We start from the raw sequence: 21,131 nt of genomic DNA, 5'->3' as shown, positions 1-21,131 counted from the left end.
CGCCTCCCTTTCTCCGGGGGTTGATCGTGGCCATTAGTCCGGGTTTCTCCATGGCCGAGTTTCGATCGTGGCCGTTAGTCCGTTTCTCCATGACCGAATTGATCGTGGCCGTTAGTCCCTGATCAGCTTATTCAATAGCCACGTGTCAAGACCGTTTTGCCGTATATCGCCGCCAATAAGACGGCGTCGACCGTACGACCCAACCTTATCCGTTTAGGGGCTTTCTTTATTCTAAAATGGCTTTATAAGTTGTAGGAAAGCCGATAGGGCAAAACTATAACAGTAGTGATTTCCCTACTTTTAGGGGTTAACTTTTTTCAGATCTAGAACATTGTAATAGAAATTATATTGAAACTCTATTGAAGCTCTCTCTCTCTCTCTCTCTCTCCAATTTTGGTCCGGATTTGCAGTGTTCCTTGGCTTAATTCGTCCATCCAATACGATTAGTACCATAATGTACATATATATTTAGCTTGAATCTATAATATCAACATATTTGTTCAAGTTGTTAACACATATATTCATATATATAAATCACTGTGCACGAACCCATATATATATTCCCTCAAAACCAAAATAGATTAAAGTTTGCCCACACATCCTATATCTCACTTACAAATTCAACTTATTATTCAATTTTAGGGTAAACAATGCCCTTAATAGATGTTAATCTTCGTGTTAATTAATTCTAAATCTAATTTTAGTCATTGATTAATTTATCTTTTCGATTTCTTTTTAACAAAGTGGCATGTTGAGAGAGTTATTAAACATGTTATACTAAATTATTGAGAAAACCACGGCAGGGAAAGGAAAAAAAAAATCACTTTCCAGTTCCAACAGTAATTAAGCCAAAGAGAGGGAAGGACTATGGGTAATACTTAACTAGAACTCTAGAAGAAACAACATTGTTAACAATTTAAAAAATACAATAAGAGCAATTCAAAATCATCATCACCTTTCTGCTGATTTTTCATTCTATGAATTTTTTTCTGCACCAAGGCATTTCAATAGTACAACCAAGAATTGGTTGTGGTCTGAAATTGAAGTAAGTAGCATAAGAAAGGTATACACAAGATAAACCTACATATATTTTGAACCAGATGAATGAATAAAATGTAAAGAATGCAAATATTCCGGTGACAGCAGTTACTAGTGTAAAATTGACCAAGCATTTTGCTGTAGAGAGTTCTTTTTCCGTTCCTTCATTAGGGAAATGGCCATTTGCGATAAAATTAGAGAGTAACTGATCCTTCAACTGAAATGTGTCCATCAACCAGGCAGACGCCTCCCTTTCAGATGCTGGAATCTCCTCAATGGGAATACGTCTTACATGAATGTGTACTTCAGATGGATCCACACCGAAAACATTGTCCAGTAAAGTAGGACACTGATTATTGTTGTACGCGATTGTCACATCATAAACTGCAAATTTCAGCATGTTAAGACAATATAACGAAAACAACAACGGTCAAGAGACAGTAGAAGATGCCCCCCCCCCCCGCCTCCCCCCGGTCCCAAATATTTAATCGTTTTGGCAAACTGAACTTGTTTCAAAATATTTGACGTTTTTAGAGAAAAAAGAAGTAGTAATTTATTACTGTTACAAGACGAAACCTGCATCCAATGAGCTCCTTAATATTTCCAAGCAGGCATAAAAACCTTTTGTCTTACACTCTGTTTGGAACATTGTTACCCATTGTATTGTATTGTATTGTTACCACAAAAACAATGTTTGCTTTCGATGCTATTTAAAATGATCAGACGTTAAATTCGTCAAGTACGTTACTTAACAACGGTGCTCCATTTTACGTAACAACCGATTTTATTATCCTATCGTTACCTAATTTCTTTTTCCAATTATGTCCTTACTTAATATTTCATAATCCTATTTTACCCTTTACCTTATATTATTTAACTCCACCCAAAAAAATCCTATACCCTACTACTTCTACGTAACTCGTCTCCTTCTAGGTTTGGCTCCCTACGTCTTCTTCCTTCTATTTATCTCGCTCCCTATACGTCTTCTTCCTTCTTTTATCTCCTTCTACTTTTTTTCTTTATTGTCCTGCTCCCCTCTTTCTTCTTCCTTCTTTAATTTTATATGTTTGCTTTTTTGCTCAGACTCGTGCCATAGTTTCAAAGTTACAGGTAAGCTAATTCCATTCTACTTATTCCATTCTGCCATATGCTTGCTTTTTGCTCAGTACTTTGCCATAATTTCATTAATTTGCTTGCTTTCTTGTTTTATTTTTTTGCATAGAATATTTTGCTTATTTGCTGTGCTTTCCCATGCTTCTGTTAAACCATGACTCTAGAATTGTGTAATACACCTATATGTGAATGCTGGTTTACTTTGTGGAAATTTCTCGTATTGTTCATGTTGAGTTAAATGCCAATCTGAAATTTTACTTGTTGATCTTCGCTTGTTCATTGTTCATCTATGTGAACAATGTGTTTCTTTTTAAAAACCGAAAAAAATCGAAAAACCCAAATAACTGAAAAAACTGATAAAAACCAAAACGATAAGCTAGAGTAGATGATTTCTATGAACATTTTGTTGCCTCCTCGAATAAAGGCATTTTCTGTAACATATGTTTATATTCATATTTATTTTAGCATCTTACGTAGTTTAATTAGTTGATGCATCTCACTTAATTTTATTATAGATGGTGACCGAATAATCAAGATAATAGACAAATATTGGGACAAGTGAGCTCTTTAGCATCATATATCTTTGCTCTCTTAGCATTTATTTGGTTTTGGAATTATGCACGTGAAATTGAAAATGATCGACATACGATCACACATGCCATACGCCTTGAAAGAGAGCAAGTTAGAGATGAACTATTGAGTCATCTATTTTCTTCGTAACTTTGTCGTAATATTTTAAGAATGACCCTTCGGCTTTTACCGGTCTACCGTGAGATGTTAGTTAGAGATGGAGGTCTTAGACCAACACTTCGAGCTACGGTTGAAGAACAAGGTTGTAAAAACACTTTACCCGTTAGCACATAATGTGACAAATCGCGAACTATCTTTCATCTTTCGACGATCGGGGAGTCGGTCGGTCGTCATTTTCATGTTGTCCTACGAGCTATATTGGGGCTATATGAAATATTTATTAAACAACCCGATGGATCCCAAGTTCCTTCGAAATTGCCAAGAACCAAAGATTCTACCCATATTTTAAGGTGAACGAGTTATAATTTTACTCAAACTTTAGCAATGTCAAGATTGTTTGCATGTTCATTGATTATTATAATATCGGGATTGTATTGGTGCAATTGATGGAACACACGTACGTGTTAAAGTTTCACAAAGTGAAGCACCAAAATACCGTGGGAGGAAAGATTATCCACACTTAATGTATTAGCTGCATGCTCATTTGATTTAAAGTTCACATATGTGTTAGTCATGGGGTACAAAAGATTCGATTCAAGAATTATGAAAGAAGCACTAAATAGACAAGACCCATTAAAAATTAGGAAAGGTAAACGTTATATAAATTTGTCTAGACATAGATATACGTGATGAACAAATAATTGAATCTTTTATTTATTTATGTTTAGGAAAATACTACCTTGTTGATCCGGACTCATGTTAAGAAGTGGGCTTATTACACCTTATCGGGGGGGAGCGATATCACTTGAAAGAGTATTCAAGAAATCCACCTCGAAATGCTCGTGAATTATTTAATTTGCGACACGCTTCTTTGCGTAATGCTATCGAACGAGCATTTGGAGTTCTTAAAAAGAGATTTCCTATAATTTCTAGTTCAACGGAGTCCTCATATGGTATTGACACCCAAAAGCTTATTATCTTTGCATGTTGTATTTTGCACAACTACTTAAGAGGTGTAGATCCAAATGATGAGTTACTTGCTCAAGTTGATGCGAGCTTATGAATGATAATGATGTGCATGAAGAACTTCCAAATCATCCTAGGGAGAGCACTGAGGAATATAGAAGAGGGGAATTGATTCGAGATAACATAGCAAATGCTATGTGGATTAATTACCAAGATTAATTTTATTAGATAAAAATTCAAATGAACTTTTGTGTCACTATTATTCATTTGATATCATTTGAATGTAATTTTGTGATGCTATTATTTGATTTATAAACATTTTGTGTCGTGCATTTTACTTTATCTTATAACACTTATCAATAACTATGTGTGATGATGTTTTCTTTAATTATGTCTTATGAAAATTTATCTTAATTCGTAGTTGTCAACATGTCGAAAAAGTCAAAGGCATCCACCTCGAAAGCGATACAAATGTTTCGAGATAACTCTTTATGTGTTTGGTCAAATGCTATGGATGACACATTAATTGATGCATTCGTAACGAGCAAACACGTGGGAATAGAATTGGTGGAACTTTCACTACACACGCACTAGACAACATCTTGAAGGAGCTACGATCAAAATTTCGATAAATTTATTAACAAGGAGAAAATTCACAAATGAAGAGTAATTAAAACTAAATTTGCCAAATGCTATGACACATTTCAAATGGGGATGAGCGGGTTTTCATGGGATCCCATAACAAATATGTGGGATCTTTGAACACGAAGTATGGGACCGATTAATTCTGTAAATTCATGCATTACTAGTTTATTAGTTTTGTTCTTATTTTCATATGATAATGTTCATATCATTTTCTTCGCTTGTATTCTATTTTTTATATATAGGCTAAACTGCAGCAAGTGAGGACCATGTCAATTAGAAATTATGATAAGCTAATAATACCGTATGGAAAGGATCGAGCTCTTTTGGAAAGCATGCCGAGATGGACCGTATATATGTTAAAAAGAGGTGCTCGTAAAAATTTGAAAAGATCAAGTACTAGTTCGTTGACTATTGATGAGGTAGATGAGATGATTTCGGTGAATGCCGCCTCGTTGGAAAACACCGAGGAACATGGGCGGGGATAAGCGGGTTTAATCAACCAACTAATGGTGAACCTACATCGAATAGCTATCTAGAGACACCGACTCCTACCGAAATAAAAAGTCTAAACATGATCATCTTGACGGAATGGCTGACATGTTGAGAGGTGGGATGGACAATTTGGCTCATGCAATTAGCCGACTTTCAACTATGCCTCCTATTCCTGCGAACGAGATATGGCAAATGGTAAAGGAGATGAATTTGGAACGTCACATGAGCAATAAGGCTTATATAGTTCTTTGTAAAAACGCGTATATGTGTCGCACAACGATGGGATGTCCACGGGGAAGACCGCAAGATTCTTTTATTGACCATGATGTCACCGAAGATTAAGTTTAGAATAATTTTATTTAAATTTTAAGTATTTATGATTTTGTGGACCGCATGAATACTTCGTTATTGACAATTATTTCGTTATGCATTTTAAGCTATGGATTATATGAAAAATATAGGCATCGTGAGAAAATCATTTGTGGGGAGTCTTCAAACTTTCTATACCAGTGAAATTTTAAAGATTTTGAGTGGTTAATGACGTTTCTTAACTATTTAGGATTGAATTTGAAATCTGAATTTGTTTGTGTCTCAGATTCATGCTTTTAATCATTATTGGTGTTTGATAATCTTCTCCATTGGATCCCCCTCGCTTTTGTTGCCTCACCAACAATATTTAAGATCTACCAGTTTGGATATGTCCTAATACCCGAATTATTAAACTTTGGAAAATGGAATTGAGGTTCTGTTGGTTCAACAATTATAATGGTGAGTTCGTGTCTTCTTCAATTTTAAGTGTTTGTTAATGGTCTGATATTATCCTATTGCACAATTTACATGCACTTAACTTATAGTTTAGGGTATTTTAGTAAACTTACCAATTAAAATACAGTACGATACATTCAATCCAAACAAAAAATATGTTATTACGCAGCAGCAAACGATACTGATCTATCCAAACATTGTATCTACAAAACAGCACAGTACAATACAATACAGTACAATACAGTACATTATGAAACAATGGGTAACAACGTTCCAAACAGAGTGTTAGGAAGCAGTACATTCTTTAGGACAGGTAATCCATTCTTGGTAGCAAACTCTTGGCTACTTTTGCACTTTTGCTCACTGCAAGTAAAGGCAAGAACCAAATTTAGAACATAATACCAAGTCCAGTAATCTGAGTATATTGAACTTATGAAGTTCTATGCAATTAATAATTGTTCAAAGAAGCAAAAACAGGACACTTGATAAGATCCCAAGAATTATAATTCCTTACGTGAAATCAGTTCCTTCAGGGAAAAGGGTCAGCCAAAGTGGATCCTGAGGATTGGTAAAAGTCGAAACCATCCGTCTAATAACTGGTTCATCAACTTCCAATTTTCTTTCCAGTGGGATGAACTCCAGCACATGAAATCCCCATCCAAAGACAGGCAATCTCATCAAACTTTTCTTAAGTAGGTATTTGATGTGGCCCAAGCATCCCTTTCGCAATGCAAGATCCCACAAGTACATCCAATCAACTTCTGTTCTGTGGTTGGCTATCAGCAGAACACGTTCTCCTGGTGGAACATGTTGTCCAGAAAATACCACTTTGGTTTCGTTAATCTTTTCGAATAAGAATGGCCACAATCCAAGCCAAAGACCAAAGAGGAATGCTACTACTTTCCTACTATAGTGCGTGCTGAAGAAGCGCAAGAGTAGAGCTGCTACTGGTGAGAAATAAATTAAGCAAATGAATGCAGTTGAAAGAAGAGTCGCTAAACATATCACACCCCTGATGATTCTGAAGGGCATTAAAGGGAAATGTTTCGGTTTCTTCTCAGGGGCAAGAGCCTGGGTAAGTTCCATCCTCCTTTCTTCTATACTCAAGGCAGTTAGAACTTGTCACATGCAATATAAGTAACTTTAATCTTACAGGAGATAAATTGCCACAGCAATAGAGGATTACGACTCCTGAAGCTCATATCTGCACTTACACAAAAGATGAAGCCTATGAGAACAGATGAATTATGCCTTCAAGGCTTAAAAAGTCGATGAAACATCTCCTAACAGTATAACTTAGTCTGAGTATTAGGCTCATGGAAAATAGTGATCCTTAAAGGAAATTCTGCCAGTAGATGATGATAAATTCATTTACCAGTTTCAAAGAGAGAGTCCTCCTCAACTACCATAAGTTTGCTGTGTCCTTAACATGATTTTAACTTAGTAATTTCCAGATTCAGGTAAACCATAACAAGAAACACATTTCTGGTAAAAGAAGAGAGCTTGTCTGTGTAAAAATGTTACCAGAAGAGTATATTTAAGTCTGACATCACAAGGAAATGATGTGGTTGTCACTCATCTAAAACATGGCGATAAACATGTTTTTCTTGAACAGTAGAACTAAATGGCCTTTCCAAGAGTCCAAATCTGTGCGATGTATCGTATCATGTAAAAGGAACAGCTCATATGGCACGCTACAATTTCTAACCCTTAAAGTGGACATGTGATTCTCCGTGAAAAAAAAGTTTCTTTGATCATTATATGTTGTTGACAACGAGTTGATTTCTTAGATGGTCTCTCAACTAATAGTTATTATCTCAGAAAGCTATTTTTTTCGTTGAAGGAAATTGGAATAAAAAAGAAAGGTGACTTTTTGAGATAATAACTATTAGTTGAGTGACCGTATAAGAAATCAACCCTGTTGATAACTGCAGCGTATTTATAAATAAAACTAATAGGTAAACAGCTAGTCGCCCGAAAAAATATCTCACTTATATGACTATAATATTCTAGTCAATCAATAGAATGCATCAGGAAAGGTAGCAAAGTGATCACATACTAATACCAACTGATAAAGTAAATGGGAATTGAAAGGCCAAACCTTTCAGTTGGTTCACATATAACTAAGACAGAAAGGTAGAAAATGTGATGAAGTTAGTTAAAGCCTGAACTGTATTACAATACAGTAACATTTTCATTTGATTAAGCAAATAGCAAAGAGAGTGAGGGGATGTTATTATAATTCTTTCACAATATTGGATAAATTTATCGGTAATGGAAAAAGTATTTGATAGGAACAAAAAAGTTGTTTGCTTTTGCTTTATGCAGCCTAACAAAAGAGCTAGAAATCAGGTGCAATTTCAGTTTTTTTTTTTTTTTGGTGCCTGAAATGCTAAGAAGGAACTCTGTAAAACTCTGTTTGTAATAAACTTGTTCTAGTTACTAAGGTAGTCTGCAGTTAAAGCTGATGCCTGGTGCATGCTATCTCTTCATTCATAGTTTATAAATTGTTCCTGCAATGTAGAATTTTACATTGTTCCTGCAATGTAGAATTTTACAGATTCTTTCAGCAATTCTTGTTGACAGAAAGAACCAAACTGACCAAACTGAATTTTCCTCTTTAACCTAGCAGCCATTTCGAAGAGTAAAATAATAATCTCCTAGTTTTTAGTATGCTTGAAAAAGAATGTCACTTGTTACTCTTTAACTTCAATATCCAATGTGACATGTGTAAGACCACATGATTCAAAGGGCATTTCGGTACTCTAAACACATATTTAGTCTAGAATCATAAGATTCAAAATTCTTTCATTCCTTTTAAGCATTGTGCTGCTGCTCAGTCAAACTAAGGGACACATAAAATCGATGAGAGTATTCTTTATTCTAGTACCTAACACTATATAGCAGTTAAAGACTATAAGATTCAAACCGACTATTGGTTATAAAAGTCTTTCTTAATATTTCAAAACTTGGTACCCAGTCAAATTAAGACAAAATGAGATGCAGGGAGTTGTTGGGATTAGTCAAATACTTTAGCAATTAATGCTGGCTGCTGAGGGCATAGACATGGATAACACGTAAGTATTCACAAATACTGAATTATGTTCTTTTCCTCCTATTTCTTCTTTGACCATTTTAGTTTCAAACATCTTCATCCTAGATGACATCCGAATTAACATGACGTCAACTCTCAAAATTGTCTAATGTGCTGACATTTTATTAGTATAATCCAGTTAGAAATTGAATAACCATATCAATATTTTGATTAGATGTAACTATATAAAATAGGAAAGGAAGCTTCTTGCCTGCTGTAGGTAACATGATGCCAACACAATATGAAGTCGTTGCCAGCTTAATCGCACATGGCACTTGACAGGACACAGATCACAATTTTGCAGGGCTCTAATTACAAATTACTCTATTAAGTATTGCATTTGCCATTTATATCAGATAAAATTTGATTAATCTTTTCTTTTTCTTATCAATTTACCAAGTATAGAAACACTCAAAACTAAAACAAATGTACCTAATGAAGAATGAGCTCAATGATCGTACAAGTCCCTAGACTCCCTCCAATTAAGAAAATAAGCCTTTTTGCGAACACGTATAGCATAGGTATCATCTCTCCTTCCCTGCTGATGAAATTTGATGATGTTGATGTTGAAGATGTGTTATTGAAGATATAGTTTTAGTTGGCTCTAGTTTATACATGAAAAGGATATTGATAATTTTGCAATTTATGAGTGTGGGGGCCTTGAACCCTATTCCAAACACTTATCTACATTGTGTTCGGATGGTGAAATGTGAATGGAAAGTTCATATGCTAATTTGAAATGAACAGACCGCGTTAATTGATGGAACTTAGTTCTTAAGATTCTCAGATAGATATACATAATATTCCATAGTATTTATTAATCTCGCTAGCATTGAATCAAACATGGAGAACAAACAGAATTTCCTCTTTGATATTCAGAACTAAAACCAACAAAACAATCACGTATTAAATTCTACTGTTAACAGAAAACAAAAAGAACCATCAAAAAAAGAAAATTGAATAGCCATGATCTTCAGATTCATTCAAGAGCTTCATAGATAAGCAATATAATGTCATATCTTGTATACAAAAATGAAGGCAGATCCAACATATAAGCAATAGGTGCACCGTGTATACGTAACATATAAAAATATTATACCTATACAAATACAGTATATGTTGTGTATGCAGAGGAACAAGAACAGAGATTTGCGTACCTAGAGAAGAGAGAAACTGGAGAACATGGAAGCATCGAAAATGGAGAAAGATAAAAGACTTGGAGTTTTGCAGAATTGCACCTGAAGCAATATAACGAGGGAAGACTCCTTCAAAGAATGAATCTTATTAATTAAGTAAAAAAAACAAAAACTCATAATTAAAGAGTAGTAATCAGGTGATGTTACGTCTACCTTTTGGAATAATTCTATTGGTTAGCCAGAATGCTGGCCAATGGAAACAAAGAGCTCATAGTTTGTTGGAAGATCTCTAGACGTAAAGACTAATCCAAAAAATTAAATAATTAGACATCCACTGAGAAATAAATAATGGTGGATAATTAATTAACAGATAAACGATCTTTCTCCGGGTATAACGCCAGCTTAACCCATTAATTAATTTGGACTTGCAGCTTCATGGTTCCAGCATGAAACATCATGTTGCTCATACGCAGGGTGGTCTTTTTTAATTCATCCTTCACTCCGTTATTTATGAACACACTTCTATTTTTTTTTTTTTTTTTTAAAGGGAAATAATGTAAGGGGAATAGTTTGTTTATAACTGATATTGCAATATGATGATTACAATTTTACCTTACAGAGTAGCACTTTGGTCAAACTATCTTGGTCAAATTTCTCAAAACTGCTTATGTAAAAAAGTATTTTGTCAAAATAACTTTTCAAAAAAATAGTTTTGAAGCATAATAATTTGTATTTGATCAATTCATTAAAGAGGGCTCTTTTTCAACATTTGATTTAAAAAAAAAAAAAATTGTGTTTGGCAATCTTTCCCCAAAAGTAATTGCTTATACAAATAAAATAAAATAACAGTATCAAGGTTCATTCTGTATTATTTAAACAAACAACTGTAATTTTTAAAATTTTATTATAAAAGACTATACTTAAGACTGTTATTTTAACTTAATAAAATATAAAACGTAAACAATGTTAAAGTTTAATCCAAGAGAGAGGAGGAGAAGAGATTGTTAAAAACTATAAATAGAGGACAGGAGTATTGTATATTGGGACATTGATTAGTTAAATTAATAAGTGAAGGTTTTGTAAATATAAATTTTTTGTAAGAATACTTTTATCTTAAAAGAACTATTTTCTGTGCTTATGGGAAGAAGCTTCTGACCCATAACAGAAAAGCTACTTCAACTCCTACTAAGGACACATTTTCTTTTGACCAAACACCTCAATTTTTTAAAAAAGTAACCAAACTTTTTTCTTTCACTCTCCTACTCTAATCTCTCTGTTCTCCCAACTAATACCTCTGATTTAAGAAAACTAAGTCTCTTAACTAATAACACGTTTCTCGTTCTCTAATTTTCTCTGAAACAATGTATCTTTCAATAGTTGTTTAAGGTTTTCAAACAAGTGTCTTTACATAAAAAGGGCAGCCCGGTGCACTAAGCTCCCGCTATGTGCGGAGTCCGGGGAAGGTCCACTAAACAAGTGTCTTTACATGATTTTTTAAAATCAGATTTTTCTTTTTTGGTATTTTGTGTCCTATATCAAATTTTTGCACGGATTGTCCTTTATACGGACTGGTCATTAATCTTCCCCTCATATATGTGGTCTTTAATCTTTACTCATGCTGCTTATTTAATGAAAATATCCAGATATGCTTCGGTCGGCATAAGTTCTGCAACATTTTTATTTTCGGAAACAAAACTTTTGTCTCACTCGGCAAAAGTTATGTAGGAATTAAGTTGTGCGGCATAAGTTATGTAGTATTTTTCAGTTTATGTGGAGTGTTAAAAATTTTGCCATTTCCGACTGTAGACAATAAAATTCACGTAGAGAAAATAATAATCAAGATAGGAAAATATCACAATAATCGTAGTATTTGATTTCAGATATGAGTGTTACAATTTCCATGATTCCTCTTATTTTTCTTTTCGATAATAAATTCAAGGGCTTTTGAGCTTGATCTTGAGCTTGATGGATTTGATCTTGACTTGTACTTGAATCCAAGGGCCTGAAGCTTGATCTTGAATCTGATAGTCTTGATCTTTAACTTGTGCTTGGATTCAAGGGCTTGAAGCTTGATTTTGTTTTTCGTCTTGATCTCTAGAACTTGTAGAGAAACACTTGAGTGCTTGAGTGCTTTAGGTTGTAGAGAAATTTACGGCGTTTGATCCACGAGCTCTCTCTGACTTCTTGTTAGAATTCCGGTACCTTTTTTGAATTATGAGATGTAAAGACCCAATTGGTCATTTTGCGAACCGATGCTCTGTTTTTCATGTCGTCTATTCCAGAAGCTCCATAATAATTATTTTGACTTGCTTGTAAAATTTAAAGTCAAATCGATATCATTTAGTTCGCTTTGGGAGACGGTTTCATTTTGGCATTCCAGTATTTGATTATTTAGATTAATTGCTCTTTTTGAGAAAACGTGCTCTGATTGAAGTACTGAAGATTTTGTAGGCTTTGTAATATTATTTATGACTTGTAGCAATTGATGAAACTAATTTTAGAGTTCGTTTGGTAGGTCTTTGACAATTAAGCTGGTTTTAGTATTTAATATGCCTATTTATGATGAAAAGATGGTCATAAGAAGAAATAAGACTCATATTGGAAATTTGTTGACTTCGTTAGCTTCATATTGATTGTTGTGAATTGCGGTGATGGGTGACGCGATTCTCGAGGTCTTCGGGTGAATTTTGGGTAAGGAAAAGGATATTTTGGAGATCAATGAGAATGGTTAACCAAAGTCAACATCGAGGGTAAATGAGTCTTTCTCGAAGTTTCGTCGATTTTATTAGGTCCGAAATGTGATTTTATGACTTAGTCGAGTCGTTGGTTTAGTTCCCAAGAGGTTCATGTGTGATTTAGATGGTCGGTTGAGAAACTAGATTTTGAGATGATTTGGAGTTGACCACGGCCAACATTGGGTCAAGACGACCCCATGTCGATGTTTTAAAAGTTCCAACAAGTTCGTATGATAATTTTAGATTTTTCGCAAGTTTTAGTGAGATTCGATGAGTTTCGAATGGATTTGGGTTATGTCGTGCTCGTGTTTGAAGTTTCAGTGTCGTTTCTTTGGCCATAAAGGGTACCATATTGAGAAAACAACTTTTGATTTGTGTTTGGATTGAACCAATAGATCCGTATCATGATTACGGAACCATAGCAAAAAAAAAATCATCGAATTTGGATGTCGTATAAAGGAGTTATGCTCATTTTAGTGTCGGAGAGGATCGCTAGTCTTTGGTGCGTCGCAGATGCGAAATAGGGATTCGCACCTGCAACCACATAGGTCCACAGGTGCGGAAAAGGCACAAGCAAAGGCCCTGAGTACTTAAAATTTAGACTTCGTCCGTTTAGTATGTCGAGCATATTTTGAGTTCTAGAGCTCTGGTTGAGGTGATTTTATCGGCGTTGTTCTCGTCTCAACGAGGGGATAAGTATCTAACCTTTATTTTGGTGTTTACCCATGATTATTTCCATTGGTTATAATTTTTATCCATTTTTGGGTTGTAGATGTTGGGGTTTTGAGCCCTAAGGATGAGAGAATGAAAAATTTTGATTTGGGGATTGATTCATGCATGGAATTGGGTGATTTTCTGGATCTAAAGTATAAATGTTATAGGTAAACCGATTTTCAAATAAAGTTCCAATTTTCCGAATTAAAGTATAGCAATATGGGTATCATTGGACTCGTTTAACCTCATAGAGTACCATTTTGACTAAATTGTACCCGATTTTGCAACGAAATTACGGTTTTAACCTTCGGGCTTTTTGGGTGAATTTTTGGACCCAAATTAATATCATAGCAATATAGGTGTCTGCGGACTAGTATACTTATGTACATTACGTATTTTAACAATTTGGGATCATTCAGAGGCTTTGAAGAAGGGAAAAACGTGTGGTGATTGCTTGAGCTTCGGAGTTCAAATCAGGCAAGTTGAGACCTTACTTGACTCTATTTAAGGCGTCGTGGGTGGTCAAAATGGACTAATAAAGAGGGAGTAATGGGTAAGTAAGGGGTCCCAATACTTGTGAGGTGGCGAGCACTCGTATCAAGTATTGGTGCTAAGTTATGGGAACTTGTGTAGTACAGAGTTGTATAGTCCGATCTGAATGTCATGCTTTGGGCATTAGCTGATAGCGTAGATTGTTTACGCGAATGTGATGGGACGTGAGATCCCTTATTTATTGCTCCTATGCTTAACACCTCTCTTATTTATGATTATGTGTTCTTATCACTCCTAAATACTCCTTTAAAAGTGGAAAAGAGCTGTAACGACTCATTAGGTCGTTATGTGCAGTTTGACCATTTTACCCCTGCTGATCCATTTCCGAGACTAGGAACGAGTCTAGTGAAAACTTAAGGAGTTAGAATCCTTAAGTGAAGGAATTTGACCAATAGTTGAATTTTGGGTAAACGGACCTTTTTTGAATTTTCGTCGATTCCATGAGGTCCGGAGGGTCGATTATGACTTGGCGGGGTGGGTGGTTCGATTTGAAAACTTGTTTATTCCGTTTGGGGGTTGACTTAGTAAATTAGACCTCCATTGGAAATTCCGAGGCAACGGGTGAGTTCGTAGCACATTTTTTTTTAACCTATGTGTGCATATCTGGTTTGTGTACGTGGGGCCTCGGACTGATGTCGGGATTTTGGAAAAACTTGGTGAAAACCAGAAGTTTCTAATTCCGGTGTGACCGTCGTAGTAGGCGTGGTGCCGCTACAGCGGGACCGCCACATCAGAGTGTTGACCGCCACCGCGGTGAGTTGGGTTTAGGGGAAGTCCTCCATAGCAGGTAGTGGGCCACCATAGCGGGACCGCTACGATGTGGTCTGGACCGCTATGGCGAGCCGTGCCTTTTAATGATGTCCGCCACAGCGGGGTGGCTGACCGCTATCTTTGGGACCGCTGGGGCGAAAATATCGACTGCTGCAACGTTCGTCGGGAAACAGCAACCCATTTTTATATTGCTAAGTACGAGTCATTAGCTATAAACTCCCCTAAACAGTTCCCAAAGCAATAGAGGCGATTTATTTCATTACTTTGGTGGAATCATCCTTGAGGGTTAGTCCTAACCATTACTTTGTTCACTTTCATTCCTTCATTAAGTTCTTATGCAAGTTCTAGGTTCTCTAATAGTGTAAGAAAATTCTAGAACCCTAGAATCAGTAAACCCTTGTTCAAATTGTGGGTTATTGATTATATTGTTATTCATGTTATCTAGAAGTGTAGGTTGTTACCTTTTAGGATGGAATTGCTTAATTATTTGGGATTATATGTTGAGACTTAGGGTTTCACCCAAATTAGGGGTTTTTGCCTAAATTCTGATTTGAAGAGTTTAAAACGATTAGAAACCTATAAATTGGAGGATTATGATTGTTTGGACTGAGAGTAGGATAAATTCACCCTTAAATTCTAGTTTGGTGCTTTTGGATGGTTAGGGGCATTTTGGGTATTATTTTCCAAATGTTGTTTCTTATTTGATTAGATGGTATGTTGCTTACTTAGCATTATATTGCTAGACTTTGAGCGTTCCAAGGCGTTACGCAAGGGGAAAGCTTACGAGGAGTAGCTTGCGTTCGTCCCAGTTCTGCATTGAAGTAGGTTATGGTTTACTTAAGTTAGACTTTGATTAGTAGCTTGTATATGTAGTAGAATTGACGGGAGAAAGCATGATTAGGCTTTCGGGCATGAAGTCTGGTTGGATACTACTTAGGTTGGTATGACTTCTGATTATGTGGGTTTGTCGCCATTACTTTATGTATTGAACATGAGGTGTATTTGTTGTGAATTGGAAGGAAGGGGTTAATATATACTTTTCTTGATATCTAAGATAGCTTGTATGTTCATGCTATTGTTGAGTTGATTTATCTGATCTTGATATGACTTGTGGCATGAGGACTTGTATTTATTGACACTGATATTATTGATTGATCATGTTTCATATTGAGTTCTGGAGGCACATTTGACATGGGGTGAGGATATGGCCTATTTATGGGCCCGTGATCCGAGGTCAGTTCCGAAGCCAGTGGGACATGGACACCATGGGTCCCCTGCAGGTCATGACTATTATGCGAACAATACCCTTAGCATATGTGTACGGTTGATATATTATCATTGATTGCATTACATTGGACTTTAACTCATTCTTGTGGTGCATTGTGGACTGGTTGATGATTGACTCTTGATATTGTTGTGTTGTTGTGCTGTTGTGCCTATCTGCCTATTTTGTTGGTTTTACAAATATATGCATGATACTAATCTTAGTCGGCCTATGATATCTGTTGACACCTAATTTTTGACCTCCGATAATTTATTTTAATTACCCAAAGTCCTTGGATATTAAACGGAGTGAAATGTGCATTTTCTACAAGTTAAAATGATTTTATAAAATTATTTAGATAATATTTTTGCCATTTCATTTGGCAAAATAGTTTCTATAATACTATAGGTCATTTGGAAATTAATTTACTTTTTTTGCAAAAAATATGAGATATTTGCTAAAATTAATCAAGGGATTAATTTAAAACAATTATTTGTTTAATTTTTTAGAAATAAATTAACAAGCATTTTACTCCGTTTAATTCAAGAAATCTGACTAATTAAATAAGATTTATTCCACTTCTCTAATCTTTTAAATTTTGCATGAAATAGCTATGTGTTTAATTGTAATTTTATGCTCAAAGTGGCTATAATTGAAATGGGTCAAGTTAATGACTTAAAGACAATTAATGCCATAATTGAAACTTTGCAAAAACTAGCCGTCTTTGTTTTGAAATTAGCTAATTAGGCTAAATTAGTTTAATTTTGGCTATAATTGAAATGTGATTAATGACTTTTCTTTAAAATTTGCTATTTAATTCAAATTGCATTTTTTCCCTCTTATATACGCGTATATACGCATGTATACATGGGTATATACAATATATACACGTATACATGAGTAGGCCCAATTCCCCTTTTAATTCAAGGCCGGATCAGGCCCAATGGCCATGACCCGGCCCAATGTCAAGGCTAAAGGCGGTAACACCCTCCCCTTCTCCATTTTAGTAGCCAAACGACCCTTTAAGGCTCTTTCTCCCTCTCAAGGTTTGAAACCCTAGCACCGCCCCCACCCTCTCTCCTCTCTCATACGTCACCGTTGCCTGAAATGGCAAATTTTCAGGTGTACGTAGCCTTTTTCAGCCTTAGCGTGGTCATTTTGGGTAAGCATTTAATGCTAACCGCATCTCTCCACCAATCTGTCAACCAAACAAGGTATTAGTTTCGTTTTTCCTTTATTTTTTTTTACAAAGCAACGGTCAAGAGACCGATTTTTCTTAATGGGTTTTGTTGTGTTGTGATTTTGAATCCACAATTTCTATTGGTTCAAGAAGAACCATATGGATTGACTATCTTTGGGTCAAATCTAACCCTTGATATACTTGTTTGCTTGATTCCTGACCATTGGATGTGGTATTGAGAGATGCAATTCTGAGAATTGCAAAACTCCCCATCGAATTGAAGTTAGTGTTTTGAGAAATTGGGGTTCTATCCAATTCACATTGTTGGACACTTTTGAAGACATTGAAATATAAAAAAAAATACTCAAAAATTGAATTACCTAGGGTTTCTATTATCTGAGACCTTTACTTATTAGATTTCGTTAAATTTTAAAAGTTTTAATTGTTTCTTATTGTTTGTGGTTGAGTATTTGGGGTTGAGGAAGTAAGGATCTTCCAAGTTCAATCTCGACAGTTGGCTGCACTCACAAAAGGTAAATTTCCTTCCTTTTAGTCATTTTTGGGTCTTATTTGTTGTTTTCTTGCAGTGCTTTAAGTTTCTTTGTTTAGTTTAATTATTTGCCATTAGTAATTTTAAGCATGCTTAGAGTATATTTGGTTGCCATTCTAGTTTTAAAAATGTTATAATAGCCTAATGTAGTTCTGCATGCTTATTTATGTTTTAGTTAAACTCCTGTAGTTATGTTAGGATAGGGTAATTGTTGTATGCCTATTTAGATGGTTAGTCTTCTAATTGGTAGTGGTTTGAGCATGATTAATAGACATTTAGTTTGCTGTTAGTTAGTTCCTTTGTTGCTTATAGTCTAAGTATGATTAAGATGTTATGGTTGTTTCTAGTTGATTAGTAGTTATGTTTTAGTGTAATTCAGCATATTTGTTAATTACATTATAGGCTGATTGCTTTTTAATAGTTCAGCATGTTTAGAGTGTCTCTGTTCAGTACTTAATTAGTAATAGTTTATGTAATCCATGCCTTTCACTCATTATTGAAACCTGTCTAAACTAAGTAGGATTAGTGCCACTCTTATTGATCAAATCATGTTGCTGATAACATCTTAAGTGGTTCTGTTTGGGTTCTGTGTTCTATGAAGATCTGTTCAGCCCCTTTGTTTATCTATTTGGTTTATTGTTAATGTGCCTTTTTAGATGTCCATCTGTTGCATGAAGTCCACTATTAGCTTAGCTTAAGCTCATCCCATCTAAAACATGTGTCAAAACTTACCTGTGTGCATTATCTTGTCAACTTGTGTCTTATTGATTGAACCCCTAGACAGGAGTCCACACCTAAGTGTAGTACCAGTTGATTAAAATGGCATGAGTATTAACTTAGAGTAACAAGGTTTGTTTGCTTTAGCTTAACAGGATATCACTAGGGTCACTATGCTAATTTATAAATAAAAAATGGTAAGTCTGAAATCAGTATAAGTTACTTGGTTCATTCAGTCTCTAACATGATAGAGAAGGAGAAGGATCAAATGGCTTAGAGGAGTCTAAATAGGACTCCAACAAAGCCTGAATGCAGCCTCAATCAACCTGTGAATGTATAGTGTCCTTGAATGCAAGTCTGTGCTGTTTAAACATGGTCAGAAGGCTGTCATATTGCAACTGGTATGAGTTTAAGTTCATTAAGTAACTATGCTTAGTCTAAAAAGGGGATAAATGCACCTGTAGCACACATATAGGAGAATTAAATGGGTTGTTAACTTTAAGTAAGTGAAATTCTGTCATTTGCCTTATGATTGGTTCACAGAAGAGAACATTTTTATCCTTGTGGATTGGCTTGAATTGAGCTTGTTGCCTGGTTTTCTTGAATCGAGCCTCTTGCCTGGTTGTCTTGAATCCTACATATCATCTTGAGTTGAATCAAATATTTAACTTCCATGCTATGTAATATAGATTTCTGCATGTTAACTAGTGAACTCAATCCATGTCCCTATGTTAGTTAATTGTAAGAAGTATTACATGTATGAGAGTCCTAAGGTAATGTGTCAAGCCTGGTATAGATATCTTAAGTTTCTATGTTGATTGCTTAAGGCTAAAAATGTCTAGCTGCATATTGGTACTCCTCTGCTTCCCTGCATCTGAGCTTGTTTCTCTTTTCTGCATTTTACATGTTTGTCTCATAAGCATCACATGAACTGGCAATGCATATTCTTCCTTCAGAAGTACAGTTTGAACCTAAGAAGTGTTGGTATATGTTAGTGTCTTATGAAAAAACATACTTGCTTTGTTTTCTTGTGATCATATAAGGCTGTCATTAAAAGTAAAATCATCTGATATACATGTCTATGTGCTAGAAAAACATCCTGTCAAATACTTATGCATGTGACTGTTTTCTTATGTGATGCTGCATCTTTCTCTTTCCTTTGGGAGTCAGTGGACACTTATTTGTATGATTATTTTTTTCACCTGAAAAGTTTAAAGTTCTTTGGGGTTTCCCCTATATGGAATTCATATACCATGGGATCCTCTAAGGCTAAGTACAGAGGATATACCTAAATATTCTAGGTATATACAGTTTCCATATACCTTTGGTATATAGGAGCTTTTATATTTAGTATATACATATGGTATATCACCTATGGGAATTCAGGATTGCTGTTTTGTGCTCTGTAATAGTCTTGGCTTGGGCCTGGTCTTTGTTTGTCTGTTTCTTTCTATTTGGGCCTGCCTTCCACATTATGATTAGCTTTTAGTTGGGCCATGTTTGCTTGTTATTCTATACATGGGCTTTGTCTGTTCTCTGTTCTTTTTTCTTATGCTTATAACTTGGCTGAATATCCCTCTGCATATGATCATTGCCTTAACATATATGTGTTGTTCTTGCATTTTTGTTTGAATAATTAGTGTGCAAGTATAATTAGTCTATGTAAGTAAGTAGTTAAGTTCTAGATGCCCTCTAACCAATATTTTTCGTTTCCCTCTTCGTGTTGCATGTAAAAAAAACGTCGCGGTCATTTGGGCCGTCTTCTCTCATTTAAACTTATTGGGCCAGAGGCCCAACCCTTATTACTTGATCGAGTTCGATGAAAGGGAAGCTAATATTTGCATTGAAGGCCCACCTATGGGTGAAAATAGGCAGCTGGTGGGCTTAGGTTGGCCCATCAGCCCAACATTTTCTTTTTTATTTCATTCATATAAGTGTATGTGTTTGTAAAAAAGATATTCGTATAATATTGAAACCCTTGTGAATGTTAGAACTTAGGAAAACTTTAGTATTATTAGGAAGTCGCCCAAATGATTTTTAAACTTGGACTAATCCTAATTTATGCATGAAAATCGGCAATTAATGCTCTATAAGTTTTCTTTGAGTTTAAAATTGGTTTATGGTCAAGTCTAAGTAATTTCTGAAAAAATTGGAACTAAGTAGCATTTTTGGGCCTCCCGCCCTTGTAAAAAAAAAATCTGGAAATGATATAGCAATGATTAAATTGGTTTTGGGCCTTAAGCTCGCTAATGGACTATTTTGGGTTGAAATATGTAACTGTTTTACCCTTTGGGCCTCGGCATTGAATTAGACTGAAATTAGACCTCAAAAATGACTTGGACACAAGACTTATTTTCGGAACTGAGATCAGTAACTAAAAAATAAACATTTAGAATTTTCAAGTAAGTTGGTCCATTTTTAAATCTGTTTGGACATAAGAAATTTTTTCAGAAAATAAAAAATATTTTGGGCCAAAAGCCTAACTTAAAGGGATAAAAACGAAGAAAATATACTTGGAACGATTTGAGAGTAGGATGGCTTTGGGTGTGAATATAAGTTGACTTATTGAGCTTCAATGAATTAAAATGGACTTAATAAAACTTTCATATATATATATATATATATATATATATATATATATATATATATATATATATATATATATAATAAAAACCTGTAAGTACTAAACTCATTTTATTAGGACTAAAA

The 21,131-nt window shown here is 35.0% G+C and overlaps 1 protein-coding gene and 1 long non-coding RNA gene across 3 annotated transcripts; one reads left to right on the top strand and one right to left on the bottom strand.

The window, feature by feature from the left end:
* Positions 1 to 866: 866 nt before the first annotated feature.
* On the bottom strand, positions 867 to 10,102 carry LOC132037891 (probable 1-acyl-sn-glycerol-3-phosphate acyltransferase 4). 2 transcript variants are annotated; one of them, XM_059428530.1, is made up of 5 exons: positions 9,961 to 10,102; positions 6,224 to 6,913; positions 5,998 to 6,072; positions 1,615 to 1,670; positions 867 to 1,422 (listed from the first exon to the last, which is right to left on the bottom strand). In XM_059428530.1, exons 2-5 carry the CDS (start codon positions 6,793 to 6,795, stop codon positions 971 to 973), a joined length of 1,155 nt encoding a protein of 384 aa, XP_059284513.1. In that variant the 5' UTR covers positions 6,796 to 6,913; positions 9,961 to 10,102; the 3' UTR covers positions 867 to 970. The 2 variants fall into 2 exon arrangements, with proteins under 2 accessions (XP_059284513.1, XP_059284514.1); XM_059428531.1 differs by lacking the exon at positions 9,961 to 10,102 and adding an exon at positions 9,236 to 9,856.
* A 6,895-nt stretch (positions 10,103 to 16,997) lies between these two features.
* Positions 16,998 to 20,458, top strand: LOC132037890 (uncharacterized). The gene is made up of 2 exons (XR_009410082.1): positions 16,998 to 17,189; positions 17,623 to 20,458. It is a non-coding gene; the product is annotated as an uncharacterized LOC132037890 (long non-coding RNA).
* Positions 20,459 to 21,131: the final 673 nt, after the last annotated feature.

Source organism: Lycium ferocissimum, chromosome 11 (genome assembly GCF_029784015.1).
Source record: "Lycium ferocissimum isolate CSIRO_LF1 chromosome 11, AGI_CSIRO_Lferr_CH_V1, whole genome shotgun sequence".
Classification (NCBI taxonomy): Eukaryota; Viridiplantae; Streptophyta; class Magnoliopsida; order Solanales; family Solanaceae; genus Lycium; species Lycium ferocissimum.
Note: the sequence above shows the minus strand (reverse complement) of the source record. Positions and strands in the feature narration are given on the sequence as shown.